General features: G+C 38.9%; 1 protein-coding gene across 6 annotated transcripts in view; it reads left to right on the top strand.

Annotated features, from left to right (window-relative positions):
- rad18 (RAD18 E3 ubiquitin protein ligase) overlaps positions 1 to 23,437 on the top strand; it is a 63,828-nt gene that overhangs the window by 21,882 nt on the left and 18,509 nt on the right. For all 6 annotated transcript variants that reach the window (XM_034287017.1, XM_034287016.1, XM_034287015.1 and 3 more), the window contains exons 5-11: positions 2,663 to 3,081; positions 3,936 to 4,035; positions 7,466 to 7,653; positions 9,668 to 9,738; positions 9,891 to 9,951; positions 17,315 to 17,449; positions 19,136 to 19,307. In XM_034287017.1, coding sequence (XP_034142908.1) covers positions 2,663 to 3,081; positions 3,936 to 4,035; positions 7,466 to 7,653; positions 9,668 to 9,738; positions 9,891 to 9,951; positions 17,315 to 17,449; positions 19,136 to 19,307 — 1,146 coding nt within the window. The remainder of the gene's footprint in view (positions 1 to 2,662; positions 3,082 to 3,935; positions 4,036 to 7,465; positions 7,654 to 9,667; positions 9,739 to 9,890; positions 9,952 to 17,314; positions 17,450 to 19,135; positions 19,308 to 23,437) is intronic.

The following is a 23,437-nucleotide window of genomic DNA, read 5'->3' as shown; positions in this document are numbered from 1 at the left end:
ATCCTGCAATGCACGCAAGGTCCCCCTGCTCAAGCCAGCGCATGTCTAGGCCCGTCTGAAGTTTGCCAATGACCATCTGGATGATCCAGAAGAGGAATGGGAGAAGGTCTTGTGGTCTGATGAGACAAAAATGACAGACTTCTACATGCTTTGTTAGTGGGAAAACCTGCAAAATCGGCAGTGCATCAAATACTTGTTCTCCCCACTGTAGCTTAGGCAGTGTAAAATTCATCTTCAGTCTCGCTAGCAATTGCTTAATTCTTATGACTATTCCAAGTAATAAGTAGACACTAGTTGGCCTATTACTGGCTAATAAAAGCCATACAGTTCATATATGCTATTTGTGGTGGAAGTCAACTTAATAAGGAACGTTAGTCAGTTTAACTAAATATTCGAACTTGGCATGATGTTTATGTGTGACAAAATGATCTAATGAGACACAATTTGCTGACGTGGTAGTATGTCCCAATCAGTCACAATACTGGCATACTAGCTTACAATATATTAAACAGTACATACTTCACCATCATACGCAATGTACATACTTAGTATGTAATATTCGATTTGAGATTCAGCCAGTGCTTTGGATTTTCTTGTAGTTCACATAGCGTATTGGTTAGCTATTCAACTGTTATTGTATGGACGACCATCTACAGTAATCTATGTACAAGAGTGCACTTTAGTTCCGTTAATGAACGTTCTGTTGTTCATGTTATTTCAGGAAAAATGTAATGGTTGTGATAAAATATCCACTCTGCAATACCATGAATCTCATATATTTAAAAGAATAATTGTATTACATGACCCTTTTATACTTTTGTTTCCTAAAAAAACAAACCAGCCATGGAGTGATTGGAATCATTGTTTTCATTATAGGTACTGTGTAGCTGTGAGCTAGCCATCTACTGTAATCTTCGTACAAGAGTACACTTTAGCTCCGTTAATGAACGTTGTCCAAGTTATTTCACCCAAAATGTAATGGCTGAGGTAAAAGTTGCATTCCTGCTGTTTAAATAGCGTAATGGTTGAAAACACAGTCTGCCACATAGAAAACCGCGGATCGAAACCAGCCAGGGACACCAACATTCATCCTTTCTAATCACGGGCCAGCTGAACTTTCCTTGTTCCTTTTCTGATTGAGTAACATCAGTGTGTTAAGTAATTCAGTGTAATCTTTTTTTTAAGTACTTCAAACAGACATACAGGGTCCAAATCATAGACCGGTTTGATGTGTCAATCACATTGCGCAATGTCATCGTGGAATGCTTTGCCGCAAAAAGGTTTTTAAAAAAGGATGTTTAGCTTGAAAAATATATCACAGCACCTGTTCTCTTTCTGAACAGTGTAACTGTACACTTTAAGAACGTGTATATATCAGTGGTGTATAAATAATAAACTTTAAATACATTTTGAGTTTTTAACCTGCATTTTAATTGTGTAATATAATCAGTAGTATGTTGTCTTATCAACATAACTGGCCTGTACTGTCATGTGTCTGATGTTTTATGTGGATCCCAGCAGGTGTAGCTGCTGCCTGTGCAATAGCTAATGGGATCCCAGAGAACTCATCTAAATCTGCAGTTTTAAGTGGATCCTTTTGTCGTAGATCAATCTGTGTAAATTTAATTTTTATGCAATCTGGTGTCATCATTAAATGAGAAACGTGCCCTGGAGCTTTTCATTATTAACTGAGATGGGTCCAGGGTTTAAGGGCATTGACGGGATACAGCCAAATGTAAAGTAAGTGCAAACAAAGGAATGGGAATTACAGGAGAAAATAAGTAGATCTTATTCTATCCACACTCGACCCAATTGGCACAGGGATTGTGTTAATGCAGATAACAAACGGTTTTCATTTATGACAGGCCTCACAAAGTAATGCCACTTGGAAAAGTATGCTCAGCTTGTAAGCCTTTTGTTCTTTCAAATCTTTGTCAGTTGGGTCTTGTGTGGATAGAAGAATGTTGGTCCACTTTCACTACATGCAACAACCCTTTGTTGCCCTTACTGTACATCCACTGTTACTTGTTCATGTTGTCCATGTTCTGCTGGAGCATGGAACGTTTCAGAGTTGCTATGGCTGAGCAAAATCTTGTTTAACATTGAAAACATGAAGCATTTTCAAGCCCCCATAGATTTAGAATTCAAATAGATCCATGATAAGTGTGTTTGAAAAGTGCTGGCTAGACACAGGAATTAAGCAAAGTTGAGCGAGCAAATAAAGTTGTAGGAATAGATTTAAAAGTTTGGGAAATTGATAAAACAAAATGTGGGGATTGATTCCAATATCTGAGGGAACCGCTTCGGCATTGTGGCATTTGTTCTTCCATTACGTCTAAGCGGCGCTGTAAATAGGTCTGTCCGTCAGCATGTTTTCTCTGCAGTTAGCGCCTTTTGAGCAAACCATCAGTAGCTGATAGTGGTTGTCGCAGGTGGCAGCTGCTTTGTGAAAACGTGGAATCTAGCTAGTTACTAACACAGCAGGATTTGCTTGCTACCTACTTTGTCCAACTTCACTAGTTCGCAGCATCACTTACCCTATTCCCTTTCATTTCTGTTTTACACAACTAGTCTAAAGATTAAATGCACCAATTAAATCCTTTTAACTGTTACCGGTATGTGAATAGGCTTTTAAGATACTTTAACTTCCTTTTTATTCCAGACAGCAGATGTCGAAAGCTCATTTTGACACGCCTCCAATATCGCCCAAGACTCCATCCTCAACTATCAAGTGTAAAACACCTGGAATGTACAGGGGCCCCAAGAAGGAGGGCTCCATCCTTAACCATTTTTTCCAGAAGGCCCCCACGACCTCCTCAAGCGCTGTTACTACGGCGGCTGTGCCTACTCCCCGTGGAAAGAGACAGTCGGGCGCGCTTGAATGTAGCCAAACTATGAAGGAGAGCCCTCGTCATACGCTCAATGTGAATGCAGACTCCAGTCTTCAGGTCTCTGTGAAGGAGGAGCCCATGGATTTGGAGATACCAGCTCAGTCTGTGAAGATGAGGAACATCTCTACTGGTCTGGTGTCTCTTGCTAACTCACAATCCACATCACAGGATATCAAGCCTCTGATTAAAGGTGAGGAATGGTGGTCTGTGAAGACATGAAAGGGATAGGTTGTGATTTTTGCAGTGATGCCTATTCTCTACTTATGTGTCTGATCAGTGGGGATACCCTTGTAATGTTTCTGCAATATAACCTTGGTGAATTGGGAACTCTAACATTCTAGCAGTTCGTCTATATGCGTTCAGTCATTACTTTATTATTTAGCATTAGCTTACTTCCTCTAACTTTATTTTGAATGCAAATACATAACAATGGTGTCCAGTGGTTCATTCGACTCAGGGCAAGTAAATAAATCTTCCTGTCTATCCCAGTAGATACATTGTGTATCTACTGGGATATCTACCTGTATCTTCCTAAGGTTTTTTTTTTTTAATGTTGTGTGAAAGGTCCTAAGAAAAGTCTGTCAGATTCATGATGTGTTTTCAAACCACGGAATTGTTCGCACCTATGTGCTTATAATGATGAATCCCAATGTCCTCGTAAATTGAAAGCGTGTGCCAGTTGCTCCTAATTAGCATAGGTAAACTCCCTGCCAATCCCCATGAAAGTGCTGTAGGGCTGTGTGCACACAGAAATCACAAACAGAAATTCCAAAGCCCTCAGATGTGTGTAAGTGTGCTCTTGATTGTGCGTAGATTCTGTTCTTACCTAAGAACAAATCCCAAATAAGATGAAGGTTTTAAGAAGGAATTTCTTCTGAAGGACGGTTGGTGAATGAGGCCCAAATACATACAGTATTTTACATGGAATATTCGCGTAAACTGATGGATGATTTCAATGGCATGTCAAAATATGCCATTTCACAATGTCTCTGTCCTTTGGTGTTTGTTTTTATTTCTATATTTTATGTCTGTGTTTTTTTGCAGTCGAGTGTCCTGTGTGTTCCGTGGGGATCTCTGAACAGTTCATCAACAAACACCTGGACATCTGTCTGACCCGAGGGGAGAAGCATGACAGCCTTAGGAGGTACTAGGGGGGACAACGCACTCTGTTAAGAGTCTTTTCTGTTTTTCCTGTGTACTTTATGTTTCTGCATCCCTGAAACACCAATACACTGAAACATCCAGATTGTAAATGATCCCTTTAAGTGAAACCCTTTTCAGACATATGGGCTTTGGCGCCTCAGAAGCTAAGTTATACCTTAGTTGTATATCTGTAAGGGTACACTACTGCTTTTCAAACACTGGCTTGAAATGTTCTCTTGAGGAATGTTGGCATTTCCATGGTCTGTAAAAAAGAAAGGCTGTGTCTAACTAACGTCCATCACTGGTCAAGCAGAACTGTCAATCAAATAGTCTCAAGATACAGCCTGTCTGTCAATCAAATAATCTTTGCACAGCCTGCTTTTTGGATGCCTGCATGCAGACCACTCTTTTTAAATAAGTGTGTTATGGTTGTTTTGTATGGTGACTTAACTTGCTACCTTAACATAAACACACAGAATAAAAACATGCAACATCGATCTGCAGAGTTTATGGTTGTCAGGGAAACAATACTAGAATTATACGCAGGAGCAGAATACCAATGTCTGAAAGTGTACAGTTTTTTTGGGGAAAGAAATAGGCTTACCAGGCCAAATTTCATCATGATTAAGTATATAATTTGTATTTATTTGTTCTTTGTATGACATGGCAGCAGCTGCAGTCTACACATTCAGCCAAGACCGGCACATTCCACTTTTCCTAAATGTGCACTTATTAGGACTGTATGAGCGATTGTAAATGCATGCAGAATATCCACTTTGTTAAGTTTCTTTAAATAACAAAAACAATCCCAAACGAGGAAAATTGCAACTCATGTCTGAAAGATTTGGAGACCTCTTTCGGAGTATGTTTCCTATAATATTGATGGGTTACTGATATATCATTTATCCTATTTAGATTTGTTTGTGGAGACCCAATATCCCTTTCTCCACTGAAATACCTATTCTAAAATTACAAAATGAGAATGTTTTCTGAAAGTTATGTACTGCATAGCTCCACAGTATGATTAACGTAGTCCTGATTCCTATGCAGCTCTGTCTGAAACATAGTAGAGTGCTAGAGAGCAGCAAAACCTTGACTTCATAGTGATGGATTACACTTGTTTCTGCTCTCAACGAATTTGACCCACCATTTACAGTTGATTTCTATAGGATCTGGTGTTTTGTTGTCAACTCTGCAGTCCTCTTATGAATACAGGCCCAGTGTCTTTGTGACGTAAAAATGCCATATCTGAAAAACACTGTCCTCTCCTGAGACGCAGATATTTGAAATTGTAGTCTGCATTACGCATATTAGGAGAGGGGACCAAAATGAATGGTCTGAAGAAAATTACATGGAAAGCCCAGCTAAAACCCCAACAGATGTTTTATCTTCAGGGGGTGGTTAGCCAGATGAAAAGAGCTCTATAATGTGTAATGCAGGACCAGGAGTGCCCATGGGCATGTGGGCCCCTTGTGGGCCCTTCAAGTGAACGGCTGACATCAAGTGGAAAGAGACAATAGATAGTTAGGGCGAACTGAATGACACTATGTTTCTAAGTGGTCAGCAGTTTAGTCAGTTCAGGCAAACTGGTAACGAGAACAACGCCACGAGGGTGGCCCCAAAAGGGGACCCCCAGACCAGAACAAGACCTTTAGGGTAACCTGAAGCGCTGTGGAAGTGGTCTAAAAAAAACTGAGGCTACGTGAGTTTTGAATGGGAGAAATCCGAGCCAACTCAACCCAAACATAAGGCCTTGCGTGGCTACCGACGAGACGAGAAAGAAAATTTGAAATGTGTGTGGTGCCAGATCTGGTGGCAAACGTTTTGTGCCTCGTAATCACTTTGAAAGCAACTCAGCACATAAAATCTAGTGTAAAGTCCCAGGTAACACACTTTTTATCAAACCGGGATAGTGAGAGTCCAGGTTCCGTTTTTAATCTCTAATTGTTTCTTTTTTGTTGTCTTGGTTATGGAATTACATCAGCCAACATAATGCAGAATAAATGAGGGAAAAGATCTTATAATATATTAAAAACTAAAATTAGGCCAACCGGCACTTATAGAGAGACATTAGGCGTCATTAACAAAGCACTACCCTACGTTACATCAACACATTAGCTGTCCACTGTGTTTTATTTGACTAATTCATCAGAGTGAATCTGATCCAGAACCAGGGGACAATGGAATGGAAGGGATACTAAAGCCATCTATAGATGTTAAGACGACTGGCCTACTATCTGTTATTCTTATGTCATTCACCATCCCGGTTTGATAAAATCTAGTGTATGGAGCCTTTTTGTGTTCCTAATGTGCTAGGCTACTTTGAAAGTGGTTGAGTGGCACCACACATTTGTTGCCACATAATTATAATGTTTTTGTCTGTAGCACTGTAGCCCTTGCTGTTCATAAGCATTACCATACACATTTGAAAAATGTTAACATTTGATCAATATAAAATGGTTAAAAGAAAAATAATTCACCATAAAACCACTATGCAGGAACTAGGAAATGTTCAGCTTCCAGGATTTATGTACAGATCCTTGCAACATGAGGCTGGTATTGCCCTGCTGAAACCTGAGGCCTAGTTATTACCCTGCTGAAACCTGAGGCCCAGTTATTACCCTGCTGAAACCTGAGGCCCAGTTATTACCCTGCTGAAACCTGAGGCCCAGTTATTACCCTGCTGAAACCTGAGGCCCAGTTATTACCCTGCTGAAACCTGAGGCCCAGTTATTACCCTGCTGAAACCTGAGGCCCAGTTATTACCCTGCTGAAACCTGAGGCCCAGTTATTACCCTGCTGAAACCTGAGGCTAGTTATTACCCTGCTGAAACCTGAGGCCCAGTTATTACCCTGCTGAAACATGAGGTGATGACGGCGGAGGAATGGCACAACAGTCTGCCTCAGGATCACGTGACTGTCTCTACTGTGAAGTTGCCATTGATAACATGCAATTTTATTAGTTACTCACTGACCAGGGATTGGGGTATGTTTCCCTTTGGGAAAGAAAGGCCAATCCCACGCCAATAAATGCCACGCCAATGCCACGCCATCCCACGCCAACACTGTTCATTACAAAACTGATGGGCTATCATAACACTGTTAAACAAGTTCTCTACCATTTGCATCCTTCAAGAAACAAGGAAGGCTGTACAAAAGTTGACCTCTTGACAACTCTACAGTCTCCAGTCTAATACACTAGCAACCCCAGAGAACACATTTATGTGGACATCTTTAGCTTACCAAGGCAATGTTTGTCCTGTGTCTAGCTCTGAGTGAGTTGCTATATGGTTTTGTAGACTGCTAGAAAGGGCATGTTTGAGAAGCTTAATCAGGAACATTTATCGTGTCTACATTTCTAACTTCTTAACATCTAATCGCATGTTATATCAGTTGTAAACTGACCTTTCCTATGGCCTGATGTACCCCAGCTCCCTAGGTGCTAAGCGGAAACCAATGGGGAAGCTAGTGTACACACTGCTGTCCATGCAGGAGCTGAAGAGGAGACTGAAAGAGTGCCACCTCTCTGTCCAGGGCAACAGAGATCAGCTGGTCAGGAGGCACCAGGACTTTGTACACATGTACAATGCCCAGTGTGACGCCCTAGAACCAAAACCAGGTAGGTGGGCTGTTTTTACTGGGTGTGGAGGACAGGGTTCCCTTCAGCAACGTTTGTCTCTGGGCTTTTGACTGGCTGCTTTTAAAATTAGCTGACATTTTAGATTTTACTCCCTGTCATCCACATGGACTTGGTTACCAGTGAGGGTATCAAGCCACAAAAGTCCATGGCATTCTTATTCTCGTTCATGGCTTGGGACAGTAAAGTAAAAATTGCTGTTTTTGCTGTACAAACAAGGCAAACTAAAATATGATTAAAACTCTGCTACAGTGACAGCAAATGCCAGAGCACTTTTTCTTGCCATAACCCATTGATTTCACAATTCATAGCAACTATTGAATAATTGATTGAACACTTTAGACATTCTGGACATTATTAACTCCAAGCTATATTTCATTATTTATCTATTACAAAAAATACACAACAGATTATATGTGATGATAAAAGAATATTAGCCTCTCTGACTGAATTAGATTTCCTTGGGTCCAGGAATAGATTGCAGGGAACATTGATAAAACATTGCTGTGTTGTGATACATCATGATATACAGCTCCGTAAAAAATTCAGAGACCACTGCACCTTTTTCTTTCCTTTCCAAAAAAGTTGAAAAGGAAGGTTTTGAGTGAGGAACAGAAGGGTTAAAATTAAGAGACTACTGCAAATTGAACGCTTCTGTTCCTCACTCAAAACTTTCCTTTTCAACTTTTTGGAAAGGGAAAAAAAAGGTGCAGTGCTCTCTTTATTTTTTACGGAGCTGTATATGCAGTCTTGCCCATGTGCATGCAGACCATGTCGTGTGTTTGGCACAAGTTGTTGTTTTGGCATGGTACTCCAGCTTTTTGAATTTGAAATGATATAGACGGTTGGCTTAAACTACAGACTGAAAGCTTTTTTCTGTCCATGTCCATGGCGTCTGTGTTGTGGAAGATTATTGCAGGCCATAGCCTGCCAAGTCCTCTCTGAAGTAGGCTGCAGCCAGACTGAGACGGATTTTAACCATATCCAAGATTTCCAGTGCTTTCTTGGTGAGAGCTGTACATTACCAGAGAGTGGAGATGACGCATTTCTATCTAGTAAATTACTATCAATTTTATGAGATGAAAAGTAGAAATGAGTTACACTTATGTCTCTGAAGGAAACGTTAGCCAATTAGAACGCACAAACCAAACTTAATCAGTTATTTTATGGTTTTGTTTTGAATGGCTCAGAGTTTACCCATAATGACCCACTCTCTAGTTAATCTGCCTCTGCATGGTACAGTCAGTGCTTTAGCAGAACAACACACATCTTGGATGGAATGCAGTGAATCAAGTGCATTGGCCCGTTTTCAGGTTAATGCATTATTTAAGTCCACTGTTCTCATGATTCATAATACTTTATCCAAGATTGCATGATTGTTCTTGCCTTGACCCTTTGTCGTGTTTGTGTGATATCTGAAGTGTGTACAGCACACTTTTATAAGAATGTCAATGTGTGACCATAGTACATGATAACTTAAAATGATGGACTATGTACAAAATTGTGGTAGTCTGTAAATGTTCCAGCACAGATTAACATAATCTTAAACGATAGCTCACTGTCTGCACTTTAACCCTGTATATATTTGTTTGTTTTAAATTTCATTTAAATGCAGAGAGAGAGAAAAAAACTATATTTGAGCATTTGTTTCTGGGCAATCATGAAACTAATTCTGAACTTCATGGTGCACCTTCAACTCTCAGGAACTTTCTGTGCTGTGTAGCCTACTCTTAAGTGGAGGGAGAACAGAGACATTTTCTTCAGAATGATGCCCTCCTAAAACTGCTAGTTTCCAACAACAACAGTGTGAAATACAAAATTATTTAGGATAACTTAAGGACATGGGCAACTAAGGTACCTTATATTACATGTTTATAATGCTCTGTAGTTTCCTGTTTTTTGTGATTTCACATACGTAACTATTTGATGGTGAAAGCATTTGTTCAGTTAATCCATGTTTATGGATTAAAGGCAATTTTTCATACTCTGTCCACAGCTGAAAGTATTGCTAAAGAAGTGGAGGCCAATGAGAAGGCCAGGAACCAACTTAAAGGGAAAACCAAAAGTGTACGTACCAAAACAAATATTTCCATATTTGTTCCCAATATGGAAACATGTCCAATAAAAGATGATGTCGCTCATGAAGAACCTTGTCACGGGTGTTTTTGTGGCATGTGATCACTGTAACATGGTATTTTGTTTGTCCGTTTGTGTTGCAGGCCATGGTGTTCTCCAAGAATCAAAGTGTGGCGGAAATTGGTGAGATCCATTCGACCTACAGTGAGTAGTGTTTATGGTGTCTTGACGCTCTGTCAGTCAGTTGAATTGCAAGCACAGATTCAACTTTAATGCTTAATAAAGTACAGTGATTATTAGAAATTAGAAATTGGATATTGAATTACTCTTCAAGCATTGTCAGGTTAATGATGTGTGCTGTGAATTATGTTATAAACCACCCACACACATTAAAGAATCAGTAATTCCTTCTGACCTGAGCAAATGGACTGGATGGAAACTGCCCAGGGCTAACTCCCATGAGGCCATTGGTGATTTAAAATGACTCAAGATCGACCAACAACATTGAAGACTTAAATTGCAATGGAAATAAAAATGAGGCCAAATTGTAATACTGCAAAAAAATATGAAAAGAAAGGAGCACATTTCTTGGCTTAAATCCAAAGCCTTATATTTGGGACAAATCCAACAAAAGGATTGGGATCAATTCAAGAAAAACACAATTTATTTGATTGATAGGGACAATTGAAATTTTAAATGTAGTTTGGTTCACCTTTTGGAAATAGAATTGATCCCAACCTTGTCTAATGCATCACTGAGTAACTGCATCCTTATTTTCAAGGATGGTATGTATGATGGCAAAAACAGGGACTTTTCCAGGATTCAAATAAATGTAATGGAGCTAAACACTGGTAAAATCCTAGAGGAAAACCTGCGTCAGAACAGATTTGGCTTGGTCCCGGTTTGTCTTAAATCTGTTTGGTAAGACTTGAAAATGTATGTTGAGCCATGATTCCCAAACCCTTGACAGAGCTTGAACAATTTTCAGAAGACAGATCTGCCATCAGAGCACCATTCAGATTTGCAAAGCTCTTAAACCCTGACCCAAGAAGGCTTATAGCAGTGATTGTTGTTATGAAAAAATAAATTGAGGTATAGGCTAAAAGTTGACTTATCGTTCTCTATACGTAGTTCCATGGTAATAAAGTTGGTTAGTGTAACGTTGACAACAGTGGGACAGTGGGATATATTGCTGTCACCGACCGAGGGGTGTTCTCTATAAAGCTGGATCGCTGTGATAACGGTTTGATGAATCAGACCAAGGTTGGCTTGCCCGGCCCAGGATGACTCACTCCTTGGGCTGTTTGATGAGTGAATTGAACAGGCTCAGGGCCACACAGGCATGCGGAGACACACGCACGCACACAAAGCTGGTTACATGTATTATGGTAGGTACTAGCAGTTTTCAGTTAACAATCTTAAGAAAGGTTGTCATTTTCACAGAGTGTGCTTAACACCCTCATGGTGTTTTTTCAGGGACCCTTTTTGGCTGGACAGTGCCACTTTTGTTAACTGTGGCCAGAAACTGTAGACCGCATCACTAAGGGGATTTTGTATTACTGAGAACTATTATATCATACTTTAAAAATACACAACCGGGTCTCGATCCCCCTAAATATCTGGTTGAAGAACCTGGGGCAGAATTTACTTCTGTGAGTATGTCAAAACATATATTTTTGATTGGATTTATTGGCCTTTTTATTTCTAAGCCAGTTCCCTGTAGTTTTGGCTGTGTGCTTTGGTTGATGTCATGCTGAAAGATGACATCAAAGACTTTCCATCCATGTTTCTGCTTTATTGCAGAGGGCAACATGTGTTAATTACTTTTCTATACATTTCTCCATTCAGTTTCTTTTCTATTGTCATGAGTACCAGATCATTGACAGATATCCCCAAAACATGCTGCCAAGCCAAGACCATACTTCACAGTAGGTGGGTTGTTTTTTATAGGAGATGTTGGGTTTGTGCCAAACTAAGGTTTGCATGTAGGCCAAAATGTTACATTTGTGTTTTGTCTGACCATAAACTTTTTGCCAAATTCTAATTCCTGAGATTTTTTCCGAAACCTATTGGGATTTAAATTGTGTGCTTCAAATGTTACTCACGATGGTCTGGCTTCAAGTAATGGCTTCCTTCTAACCACCATATGGTAAAGGCCAGGTTTGTGGAGTATATTTGGGATATTTTGTTGTAATATGCACTTAAAGCATGAAGCCTGTACTGTAGCTTTGTTGGTGTTGCCACTGGCCTGTTAGCTTCTTGGCCTTTCTGATCAGTCTCCTACATTTACAGTAATCCAGATTAAAGGGGCAGCATGATGGTTTGATTAAAAGCATGTTCTTGGTGATGTCGCACTTCCTTCCACTGTTTAAGAGTGGTTTGTGTTTTTCAACATCTTTGTTAGTTCTTTTGAAAGTTCCTTGGTGGTCATGTGTTTGCTTTGCAATCAGTTTCAGTAGATTATGCTGAACTCATGTGATTCACTACAATGTGCAGAGGTGGAGGCCAATTCAATGTGTGTAATTTATCAGTTAATTAAAATTAAATTAAAAGGTTTAGTTTCAGTTCTGACATCTTCAGTTTTTTTTCTGATTTCTGTATTCTGCTATTTCCTAACAAGCCTTAAACCCCTCATTTATTTTGGGATTATTGCCCGCAATTAACCTCTAGCCCTCTTGTCTGCCTCCATGCATGCATTTAGCTGCACACCCTCAATCTTCTAACAACTATTTGCCCTCCAGCCATCAAGTAGTAAAAGGAAGTAGTGAAGTTTCTCCATTAAGGGCGTCTGTATGATGTTGTCCATGGTGCTTCGCTGCTCACCCATGCTAGATATCAGTTTGTCACAATACGGCAGATACATGGAATCATCTTTCTATATTCCTCTGCTTGCTCTCTTTCTATGTGTGCAGCTGAATCCAGATTTGAAGGCCCTTTGTTGTTGTTGTTTTGTCGGGTTGTCTCATTTGCTGTTGTTGCCCACATCGTGATCACTGTATAATCTTTAACTGACGCCTTGCCACGATTGAAGCCACATCAAACATGAGCTTTCCCTGGAAGCAGTCTTTGTGCTACTAAATAAGGTGTACTTGTTTGCTTTGAATCAGTTTCTGGCACAAGCCAGGGCTGCACTAAGGGTTTTCACTCTACCTTGGGAGGTGGTATTTCGGGCCATCAGTATCAGCAAGTTTATACAAGAAAATAATCTACTGTTTATGGGGAGTTCCTCGATATGTCTCAGAAAATTTATCGTAATGTAAACAAGCCCATAGAGGAAGCGTAGGTAATGGGCGCTGCTTGGCTGTAAATAGGCTGTTTTTTGTTTTTTCATTTCTGTTAGCAAAGTATGCTGTAGATTACATCAGTCTGTTTACCGTTGTTCTGTGGCATTTTTTAGCTTTTGTTTTTGTTGATAATGAATCGATTGAGATTTGTTGTTGCACTCATACTAAATGTTATTTTTTGGAATTAAAAGAGAAAACATTTCTTCCTATGAAAATATCCTGTAATGTAGGTTAACTGTATAAGGTTGGCTGTTTGAATGCACTCAAAAACACCTTCAATACAAAGTACCCATATGGGTTTAGTAGGAACACTAGTGGTTTATAGTGAAAAAGACAGATTAACATAAGCTATTTTAAAATTATGTTTATTGGTCAGTAAATGCACTGGAAACAGCAACGTTTATTCAACATTTATATTGATTATGTTGAAAATGTATTTTGATTATCTGTGCTTTCATTAACACATCTCACGAGTGGTTATTTTTATACAAATGTACCTTTTAAACCCACCTGAAATAAGTTATATTTCAAAATAAATTATCAGTATATACTAAATGTTTTGGAAATGTTAGTTTTCTTTGCTTAACATGTTGATTATAATGCATGGATGCAAATTTTGTTCACTTGAGTTATAATCTGAATCTCTTTCATATATATATATATATATATATATATATATAGTAACTTAAGTAGGAAATAAGTGGATACATTTTAATGCACTGAAGTATCCTTTTGCAAATGTTTATGTTACTTAAACTATTTTAATGCTGTTTAGAGTGCTACAGTACAACATAAATGGTTCCAAAATAATACATTTTAAGTACACAACTTTTTTGACTTGGGATCTAAAGTTGGTAGTGTACTTAAATGGTACATGGGCTTAATAGGTGCACTTACCCTACCGAATGTCACTGATAATTGCATGATTAGATAACAGGTCTTGATGTAAACTACTGGTTTGAAATGTATTCGTATTTTTCTATGTAACTATAATTTGTCTATTACAACATAGACTATTGCAGCCAAGATACTGGTTTGTTACTCTGGGCTTTCATATGAAACATATGGTAAATTCAGCATTACAGATGTTTTAGCCACATATCTTTTGAGGCGCGGATGGCATGCATTTGCGTTAACTCAAAAATATTTGTGTCAACAGAACTATTGGAAGTTGATTAAAAAATTGTAAATTGTTGAATCTGTGCCAAGGCATGTTGAACTGTTTGAGCATTTATTCACTGTCCACACTTGTGACTCATCGAGGTAATGGGAAAGTCACAAATCTTCTTCAGAATAGTCTGATTCCTCCTCTAGTCTTGTATGCTTAATGTTAAAGTAAAATCTTTGTCTGCCTTTTGCTATATTGCCCCCTTCCTTCTGACTTTGAAAGCCTGCAGATAACCAAGCAAACAGGCACACTTTATCCATGTTCTGTCACTGATTATCCCTATCTGGTGGATCTGGCCCCTTGTGTTTACTGTATGGTACTGCTTTGTCATGGTTTGAGGGGAGGAGGTGGCTAATATGGACCATGCGGCAGTACCCAACGGCGCACACACTGTAAACATCCGACTTACTGGAATGTTTGACACTGAGTTGCTGACATAATCAGCTGCAGCCACGTTCCAGAGCTTTGCAGAATATTTCACTATACCACGTTTGGTGTGGGAGAGCTCTGCTCTCTGGTGTGGTTCTTGTCTTGTTGGGATTCATTAGATTGATTGTAGATATTGGTTAACAGTACAATATTTAGTGGTGATGAGAATGTCTTTGAGATTCCAGTGGTTCTAACTGGAGGAATTACTTTAGACACCAGGGATGACTGGAGGTTAGCTTTGCCCTAGCTGAGAGAACCAAATGTTCTGCGAAACATAGTTACAGTGGGTATAGAAAAGAATCACCCCCCTTTAAAATAATCACATTTTGTTGCTTTGCAGCCTGAAATGAAGACAGACACAGTTTTTGCTTCATTCAGCTGTATTTACTCAGTGCAACTTATAACATCCAAGTGAAAGATATAACACCAACATGTCAGAAAAAAATTACATTTAAATAAAACAATCACTGAGTTGGAAAAAGGATCACCCCCTTGTGTCAGTATTTTGTTGAACCACCTTTTGCTTTAATTACAGCCTTTAGTCTGTTGGGATATGTCTCTACTAACTTTGCACATCTAGACGTTGCAATATTTGACCTCTCTTCTTTGCAGAACTGCTCAAGTTCAGTTAAATTTGATGGTGACCGTTTGTGGACTGCTGTCTTCAAGTGGTTCCACAGATTTTCAATGGGGTTTAAGTCTAGGCTCTGACTAGGCCATGCAAGGACATTGACCACAGAGTGGTTGAAGGAGAAAAAGGAGAATTTTGCTGTGTGCTTTGGGTCATTGTTATGTTGGAAGGTAAATCTTCTTCCCATTGACAACTTTCTGGCAGAGAACAGCAGATTTTCTTCAAGAATTTGACAGTATTTTGCCTCATCCATGTTCCAGTCCCTGCTGCAGAGAAACAACCCAATAACATGATATTACCACCTTCATGCTTTACTGTAGGAATGGTGTATTGGATTTTCGCCAGACATCGTTTGGCATTGAGGCCAAATAATTTAATTTTAGTCTCATCTGACCATAACACCTTTTTCCACGTGACCTTAAAATCTTCAAGGTGCGTTTTGGTAAAGCTCAGTCGTGACTGCATGTGGCCTTTCTTGAGGAGTGGCTTTTTTCTTGCAACCCTCCCATACAAGCCACATTTGTGGAGAATTTGTGATATTGTTGTCACATGTACACAATGACCACTCTTTGTCATGAATTCCTGCAATTGCTTCAGAGTTGCTGTAGGCCTCTTGGTAGCCTCTCTGACCAGTTTCCTCCTGGCTCTTTCATTCAGTTTGGAGCGACGTCCTGACCCAGGGAGGGTCTGTGTTGTACCAAATACCTTCCTCTTCTTAATATTAGACTTCACTGTGCTTCTAGGCACTGATAAAGCCTTTGAATAGTTTTTTTGTATCCATCTCCTGATTTGTGCCTGTCCACAACTTTATCCCGGAGATCTTTTGACAATGCCTTGCCACCCATAGTTGATTGTTTTCTTCAGTTGCACTACCAAGGACTGAAATGCTTCAGGAAAAGCTTGTTTCATGCTGAGCTAATCAAAATGACCACATCTGATCACAGTTGAAAGTCAATTGGCTTTGTGTGCTATTGAGGTGATTAACTACACCTGGTTGGGTTTTAATTTGTAATTATAATTTTTGGCATTATATCTTTCACTTGGATGTTATAAGTTGTAAATACAGTTGAATAAAACAAAAACAAAATGTGTCCGTTTTCATTTCAGGCTGCAAAGCAACAAAATGTGATTATTTTAAAGGGGGGTGATTATTTCTATACCCACTGTATGATAGCCATGTCAGTGGAAATGAATCATGTAATGAAATCATGTAATGAAATCCCTTACCAACACAGGCTATTCTTGTCTTGGTGCGTTTCTTTTTATTTTGTATGAACTAAAACACTTGTCTTTTCAATCAAATCTGTAGCCAGGCATAATGTCTAAGCAAAATATTTTCTGCTTTTGTTTTGCTTAGATTTGTTGTTTGGTCATAACATGACATTGCAATTGCATACTCTCGGTTTAACATTCTTTAGTTTCTGTTCAGTTATATTATTGTATTAAAAAAAAGAATAGAATGAGCCTAAACTATATTTCATGGTTTTATGTTTTTCTTCTGCTGAACTGAGCCTTTCGGTTTCTGGCTCGTTGTTTGGATCCTTCTGCTGACTTGATCCCAATAGGTTTGTCTGCGTAAATCGGCCAGTGTGGTTTTCATTTTGGTTTCACTCATCTATTTTGATGAGTTTGTTTCTACAGCATGAATTATCATTTTTTTTTGTTATCATTTGTCTGTCTCTGTTTAGGCTGATAAGCTCTCTGAGATGCTGTTTTATTGAGCTCTCCTTCATTTTCGTAAAGCCCTCTCTGAGTGTCTTTGTGTTCTGCTATTCAAAACAAAAATCCCCCTAAGTCTCCCACTGCACACTGTCCAAGATATATCGCATTAGAGAGATTGTATGATATGCACTTTATGTATCTGGCTTCTCAACCTATTTTTCTGCAATTGTAATAGGGACTCAACCTATAGGTGTCCTGCTATGCAATATTTGTAAATAACATGGGTTTCATGTTGCAAACATTAGCAAAGGTTTGAATGTAGGATGTACTATTTGTCCTAAAATCTGCAAGTATGGCTCCAATATGTCTGATTCCTCTTTATTTGTATTGCAGTTAAGCAACACAGCCATGAGTTCTCCCAACTCATTGCAGAGGTCCGGGGTCGCCGGAAGACAACCAAGAAGATGAAACAGGAAATGGGGGTTTCCGGAGGAGAGGAAGGCCAGGGAGTGTGCTCAAGCTCCACAGGTACCACGGTAACCCCCATTAGCATGAAGAGGGGATGACGTATGCATCGTCCCCACAGGTTTTAAATCGAGTTTAAGGCTTAATTAAATGAAAAACAAAGAAGAAATGCAATATGACGTTTTATTAAATACTTTGCTGAGAGCCTCTCCGAGAAAGGATCCTTAGAACAAGATTATGGCTGGTAATCCTGTACAGGGCAATTGGAAAACTACCCATTTTACAGCCCCCAGCTTTTTCAGCAGAGCTCAGCAAATATGCAATTTGCCAAACCCATAAAGGCGCAGGGGTTGTTTGTGTATGACAAACTCTCTGTACTTTATTCCTTAGCTACCTATAGAGAGAGGCCTTCCCATCATCACTCAGCCACAGATTGGTAGCTCCTCTTCAGATGCTCATGCTTAATCTGGATGAGAGTTTAGCGTGACATACTGCAGCATGGCCACATGGCTGCTTGTTCCAATTCCTTGTTTAATCTATGGATTTTTGACGTCTTGGAAGTCTCCATGAGGCCTGCTTCCAGCCGGGCCTCTAATTTTGGCTGTGATACATTGTGACACCAGATACTTATACTGGTGTCACAATGTTGTAATTTGTCATTCCCCTTCATGTTAATGGAGCAATATGTAGTATGTTTGCATTCTAAAATGACCATAATATACAATTTCCTCCAGAATTATTGGCACCCTAGGTACACAGTGAAAAAATATTTGTCAGCTCCATCTTGCACTCAAATCATATGAATTTAACCTTGAAATTTTTTTTAAGGAAAGTTGTCATCAAAAGATTATTATTTTATAAAATAATATGCATGTCACAATTATTGACACCCCTGCTTTTAGTCATTTGTACATGTAAAGTTCAGGTAACAACTGAGTCATCTCCTATACATTTCTTTAACAATTTTTGCCTAATTGAAGGTTCGATTTGCATGATTTTTTTAGTGCAAGGTCAAGCTGATAATAATGAAACACTAAATTCTTCACAGCGTTTTTTCTTCATATTTGTTTAAGGTGTCATATTTCTGGAGTGCATTGTATCTGCAGTAATACCATAATAGTGTTACAAAATATATTTCTACCCAGAAATGATTTTGGATGCTTACAAGTGTGCATTCTACAATGCACACTTTCTGTTGAACAACAGAAGCATTGTTACACACATTCATTGCATGCACAGTCGAAATATATCAATCCAACCTTTTCTACATGCTTTTCCAATGGTAGTAAAATCATCTTGCACTAACCTGAGTCAGGCTAGGAGAGCTCAGGGAACAGAGTGTGAATTAAATGTGCTTTAAGTAGTAGAATGCTGAACTTTACACTAATTATTGACCGACTGTTGCTCATTATTGTTTCCAGCCCATGCTGGACTGGTTGGTGACACGGTACCTTGCAATACCTAGCATCCAGTTTGCTTGCTTTTTTTTTATATCTACTGTTGGTAAATCAAGCTTTTCATGCTTGCCATGGTATAAAACACTATTTGTCATGGGTGACTATAGAATAAATCACAGTTGATCACACTTTGTTAAAATTAAAACTGGTCAGACAGTTTAAAAGTCATTATACGGATGTCAGTGACAGTTTACCAGCACAAATTCTTCACCCCATCATATTCACAACAAATATTTTCTACCAGTTTTATGGCCATGAGTACATGCCTTGTTGTTTTCCCTCCTTCCCGTAGACAAAGCAGCAGTACAGGAACAGAGTAAAGCCATTCCAAATGAACCAGGAGCGTACTGCCTATTGATGAGCACACCAGTTAAGGAGCCCTCTGAGGAGCAGCATCAGCCTTCTCTTGAAGATGTCATCGCCAGGTCACCCAGTCCCTGTCTCAGTGACAGGTCAATCAGCAGGTGAGCTATCCCACAGGAGGGAGGGATTGAGGTGGATGAAGTAGCCCCTAGATACTGATCTTGGGTCATCAAGTGCATTTACAAGTTCCCAGAATTTGACTCATAGCGAGAGTATTAGTTTAGTGAGTGCTCATACAAAGCTTGACGCAAATAGTTGAAATTCACTGTACTTTGTAAAGACTAAAGTTATTCAATCAATCATTCAAAATGTATTTTATAAAGCCCTTTGTACATCAGCAGTTGTTTTAAATCATTGAGTCATATATGTTTTGGGCCAAAACTACTGGCACCCTTGCATGTTTTTTAGATAACTCATTGTTCCAATGTCCTTAAAAATAATTATAAATTGATGCATTATTAAAAAAGTGTTTGGTCCCCACAATTCTTTATTTCACTGTGAATTAGGGCTGTCAAAATTAAAGTGCACAATTATCGAAAAGGTCAACAACGTTAATGTTTTGTTCACCGTTTACCTTATTTTGAGCCTCAGAACCACAAAGGTGCTCTGTTTATTTTGAAAGATGAGTTCTGATTGTCGTGTTATGTTGCATGTTTTTGTTTACATGCTTGTCTGACTGTGTTTAGCTCGTGATAGTTTTTACATAGAGAACTTCTTGCATACTGCAATTGGTTACAGCTAGCTGTGTATAGTTTATCAATTTATAGGGGCAAGTGCAAAAGTAGTCTGTCTCAAAGAGACATTTGCTGGTTAGCCATTCAACATTAGTTAGCTACCTGCATGGTCTGTATGCTAGCTAACGTGGCTAGCTAATACTATAATAGCCAAATGTTTGCATTTTAATGTTAGTTGGTTAGCATAGTTGACTAGAATATTTACTCCAAATTACATTATTTTGATGTAGCTCTTTTTCCATCAACAGTTGGCACAAATTGCTTGAACAGAAAGCATGGTTTGGCTATTTCTTCTTATGAAACCAGTTCTCCCAGATTTGAAGGATGCTTCCCAACTGCTATTTTCAGATCTCCACAGGATTTCATATGATTTTAGATTTGGACTTGTTGCTGTCCACTTCAGAACAGACCAGTCTTTTCTCTTGAGCAATTCCTGGTTGCTTTTTTGAAGTTGGTTTGTGGTGTTGTGGAATTTTACATATATACTGATAGATTAATAATAGAAATACTTAATTTACAGAGTATAGCGGAGTCATTTAAGTTTTAACATGCTGCCTGGAGGGAGACAGCATGCAAGGAATCTCTCCCGAATGAACCATCATGCTTATATACAGTTGATCATACACCACAGGAGGTAACACAAGATCAGGATGAATATCTTTTGGGGATAAATGTACAGAAAGGGACTCTCAGAGTTACCTGACAGTTGGGGCAGTAGAAACAATGGACCTCTAACACCTTGGCCTGATAATCGCATTATTCAAGAGAGGCCTTTTTGCTAGACATTTAACATATGGAAAGGATTCTAATTGAAAGGCTAGATAAGCACAGTTTCTCCCACAGGGGTCATAGTTCTGCTGAAAGACCCATGTACTTTTTTGGAGACCCAGCTTTCTGTCACTGGCTTAGACATTGCGCTCATAAATTCCTTGGTAGTCTTCTGAGTTCTATTCTCAATGCTGATTGCAATACACAAAACAGAAGATATTTGTTTAATATGTTTGAATTAGTAATTTTCATATTACTGGCACAGTTCCATTCCTAAATAGACAATAATTTTTAAATCAAGTTATTTTATGAATACTTTTAGAAGGTGCTAATATTGTCTGTGCATTTTAGGTACTCTTAATATGGAATTAACTAAGTTTTATTGAATTATTCCAAATGATTTTATTCTTTTTGGGTTTTGTTCCAAAAGTTGTAAACTGAAGAACATATTTGGATACAATGTACTATTTCATCTAGAAAACTGAAAATTCTAGATATTTTTGTAAGTGCACGGGTGACAAAACTTTGGCCACAACTGGTCCTTTCTGTTATCGGTGTTGTAACAGTGTTGAAACGGGTATTTGAACAACAAACATATTGTTTATCAAGTATGTATTCAAGAAAGCTGGATGAGCCTAGAAAGTAATATGGTCGCAGCTTTGGTCTGCAAAATGGACCTGAAACAGAAAGGAGGCCAATTCATACTGTGACTAGGTACAAAATGTAATTAATAGCATGTTCCTTTTTACCAGACATGTAGCAATGGTCCAGAGAAGCACTCTGACCTGTCCAGACTCTCCAAACAATTTAGAGATCAATATGGTAAGGGTTATTTTTGGTGGTAGCTGAGGTTGTATCATTGACATCCTACTGTTCTGTTTTAGGCCCTGAAGCTTCATGCAAATATGCTTCTTTGACATATTGTCTTCATTGGTCCTCCAAACCCAAAATTCAGTGATCTGTGTTTGGGTAAATTTTTTTCTTCTACAATCTAAATTGGGTCTGACATAATTGCGTCAGGTCTCATGTATGTACAGTTAAAATGTGTTCACTGACTAGGCCTTTGTTTACTATCAGAGTTACTGAGCAAACAGTACAGTCTTTTGATCTTAAAGTGATTACATGTGGTAATTTTCAAGTTTCCATATTTTGTAGAATGTTTGGGAATGACGGGAAGCATTGTGAAAATGCGATAGCAATGTAGAGTGGGATAGTTTATGCACGTTTGGATAAAAAATACAGTGAATAAAGCAGAAAGCATATCAGTCTTCAATCCTTCCCATAGGACCATAACCATGAAATAATTAATAGTTTTGGACTTGGTTATTTTCAAGTTTTGGTATGGGTCGGTTTGTAATCACATCCATTTGGAATGGGTGTCTTTAAAAAATATTCATGCATATCAGATCAAGACATGGGTTAATTTAAGATCTTGAAGACCTCAAGTGTACTACACCTGCCTCTTGTAAAGCCACCACCTGCCTACCCTGTTTTTCTCTGCTTCCATCTGGAGATTCAGTAACCTGGCAATGCCCTGCTCCTCACCACTTAAACTGATATTGCATTCCTCTTATCTAGCAGTATCATCACAGCTGCACAATGGTCAGGCCTCTAGTCAGACTGTCATTTGGATAGAGGGTCAGTCGGTTAGTCAGGTTGTTGACATGGAGCTTTTCCACACTCGAGCTACCTGCTCTAATAACCAGGCATGAGCCCCATCGATGCCTACCACCCACTTAGCAACCTACCTCACCGCTATGCAGATAGACATTTCATTATTCATTCCCTGGAGGGGTGCCAAAAGGAGTGCTTTTTCCTTCCAGAAGTCATTTAATGTTTGTTTGCCGACAGTAGTCATTGTAAATGTCTCCAAAGTGTTTATTAGGACTCCCAGGGAGCAATGAATGAGTCCTTATTACCTCATACCTGTTGTATTGGCTTACTCTTTCAGTAAAGACCGAAGGATTGGTTTTATATAGCCTTGCAATTCTATAATGACTCACATCAACTTCCATTGTAGAAGAAAGGGCCCTTGCCTCATCCACAATGTTTAACGCTTGCTAACAGGGACAGCGTATATCTCTATCATCTGTTTTTCCCACACATCCAGAGTTAACATGGTCTCTTTTGGTGGTCAGCAATTACTGAATACTCCTCACAGATGCTGGAGATAAAAACAATTTGGTAATTGAAGGGAAGTGTTCTTATACTAGTTGTCCGTCTGTTTAGTTAATTTGATAATAATGTTTGTTTTTGGTCATATAAAATGGCGCTGTGGCTTTGAACTTGCATAACTCCCTCTGTGTTGATGCTAGACAGTTCCTGATTCTTTTTTACTTAAAAGAATCTGATATATAGTATTCAGGCAATCTATTTTTACGATGAGAATAGAAAGGGGATTCATATTCATATTTTTCAAAAACAAATTACTAATGTTTTAAATCATAATGATAACAGAAATCACCCAATTGGCCCTGATCAAAAGTTTACATCCCCTTGAATGTTTGGCCTTGTTACAGACACACAAGGTGACACACACCGGTGAAAATGGCAATTAAAGGTGAATTTCCCTTAGTGTCTGTGAATAAATTGTCAAAGAGTTTGTTATCGCTCACGTGGATGCACTGAGTAGGCCGCTGAGCCATGGGGAGCAGAAAAGAGCTGTCAAAAGACCTGCGTAACAAAGTAATGGAACTTTATAAAGATGGAAAAGGATATGAAAAGATATC

Source organism: Esox lucius, chromosome 17 (assembly GCF_011004845.1).
Source record: "Esox lucius isolate fEsoLuc1 chromosome 17, fEsoLuc1.pri, whole genome shotgun sequence".
Lineage (NCBI taxonomy): Eukaryota > Metazoa > Chordata > Actinopteri > Esociformes > Esocidae > Esox > Esox lucius.
The sequence above is the reverse complement of the archived record's forward strand: the minus strand, read 5'-3'. Positions and strand labels throughout refer to the sequence as shown.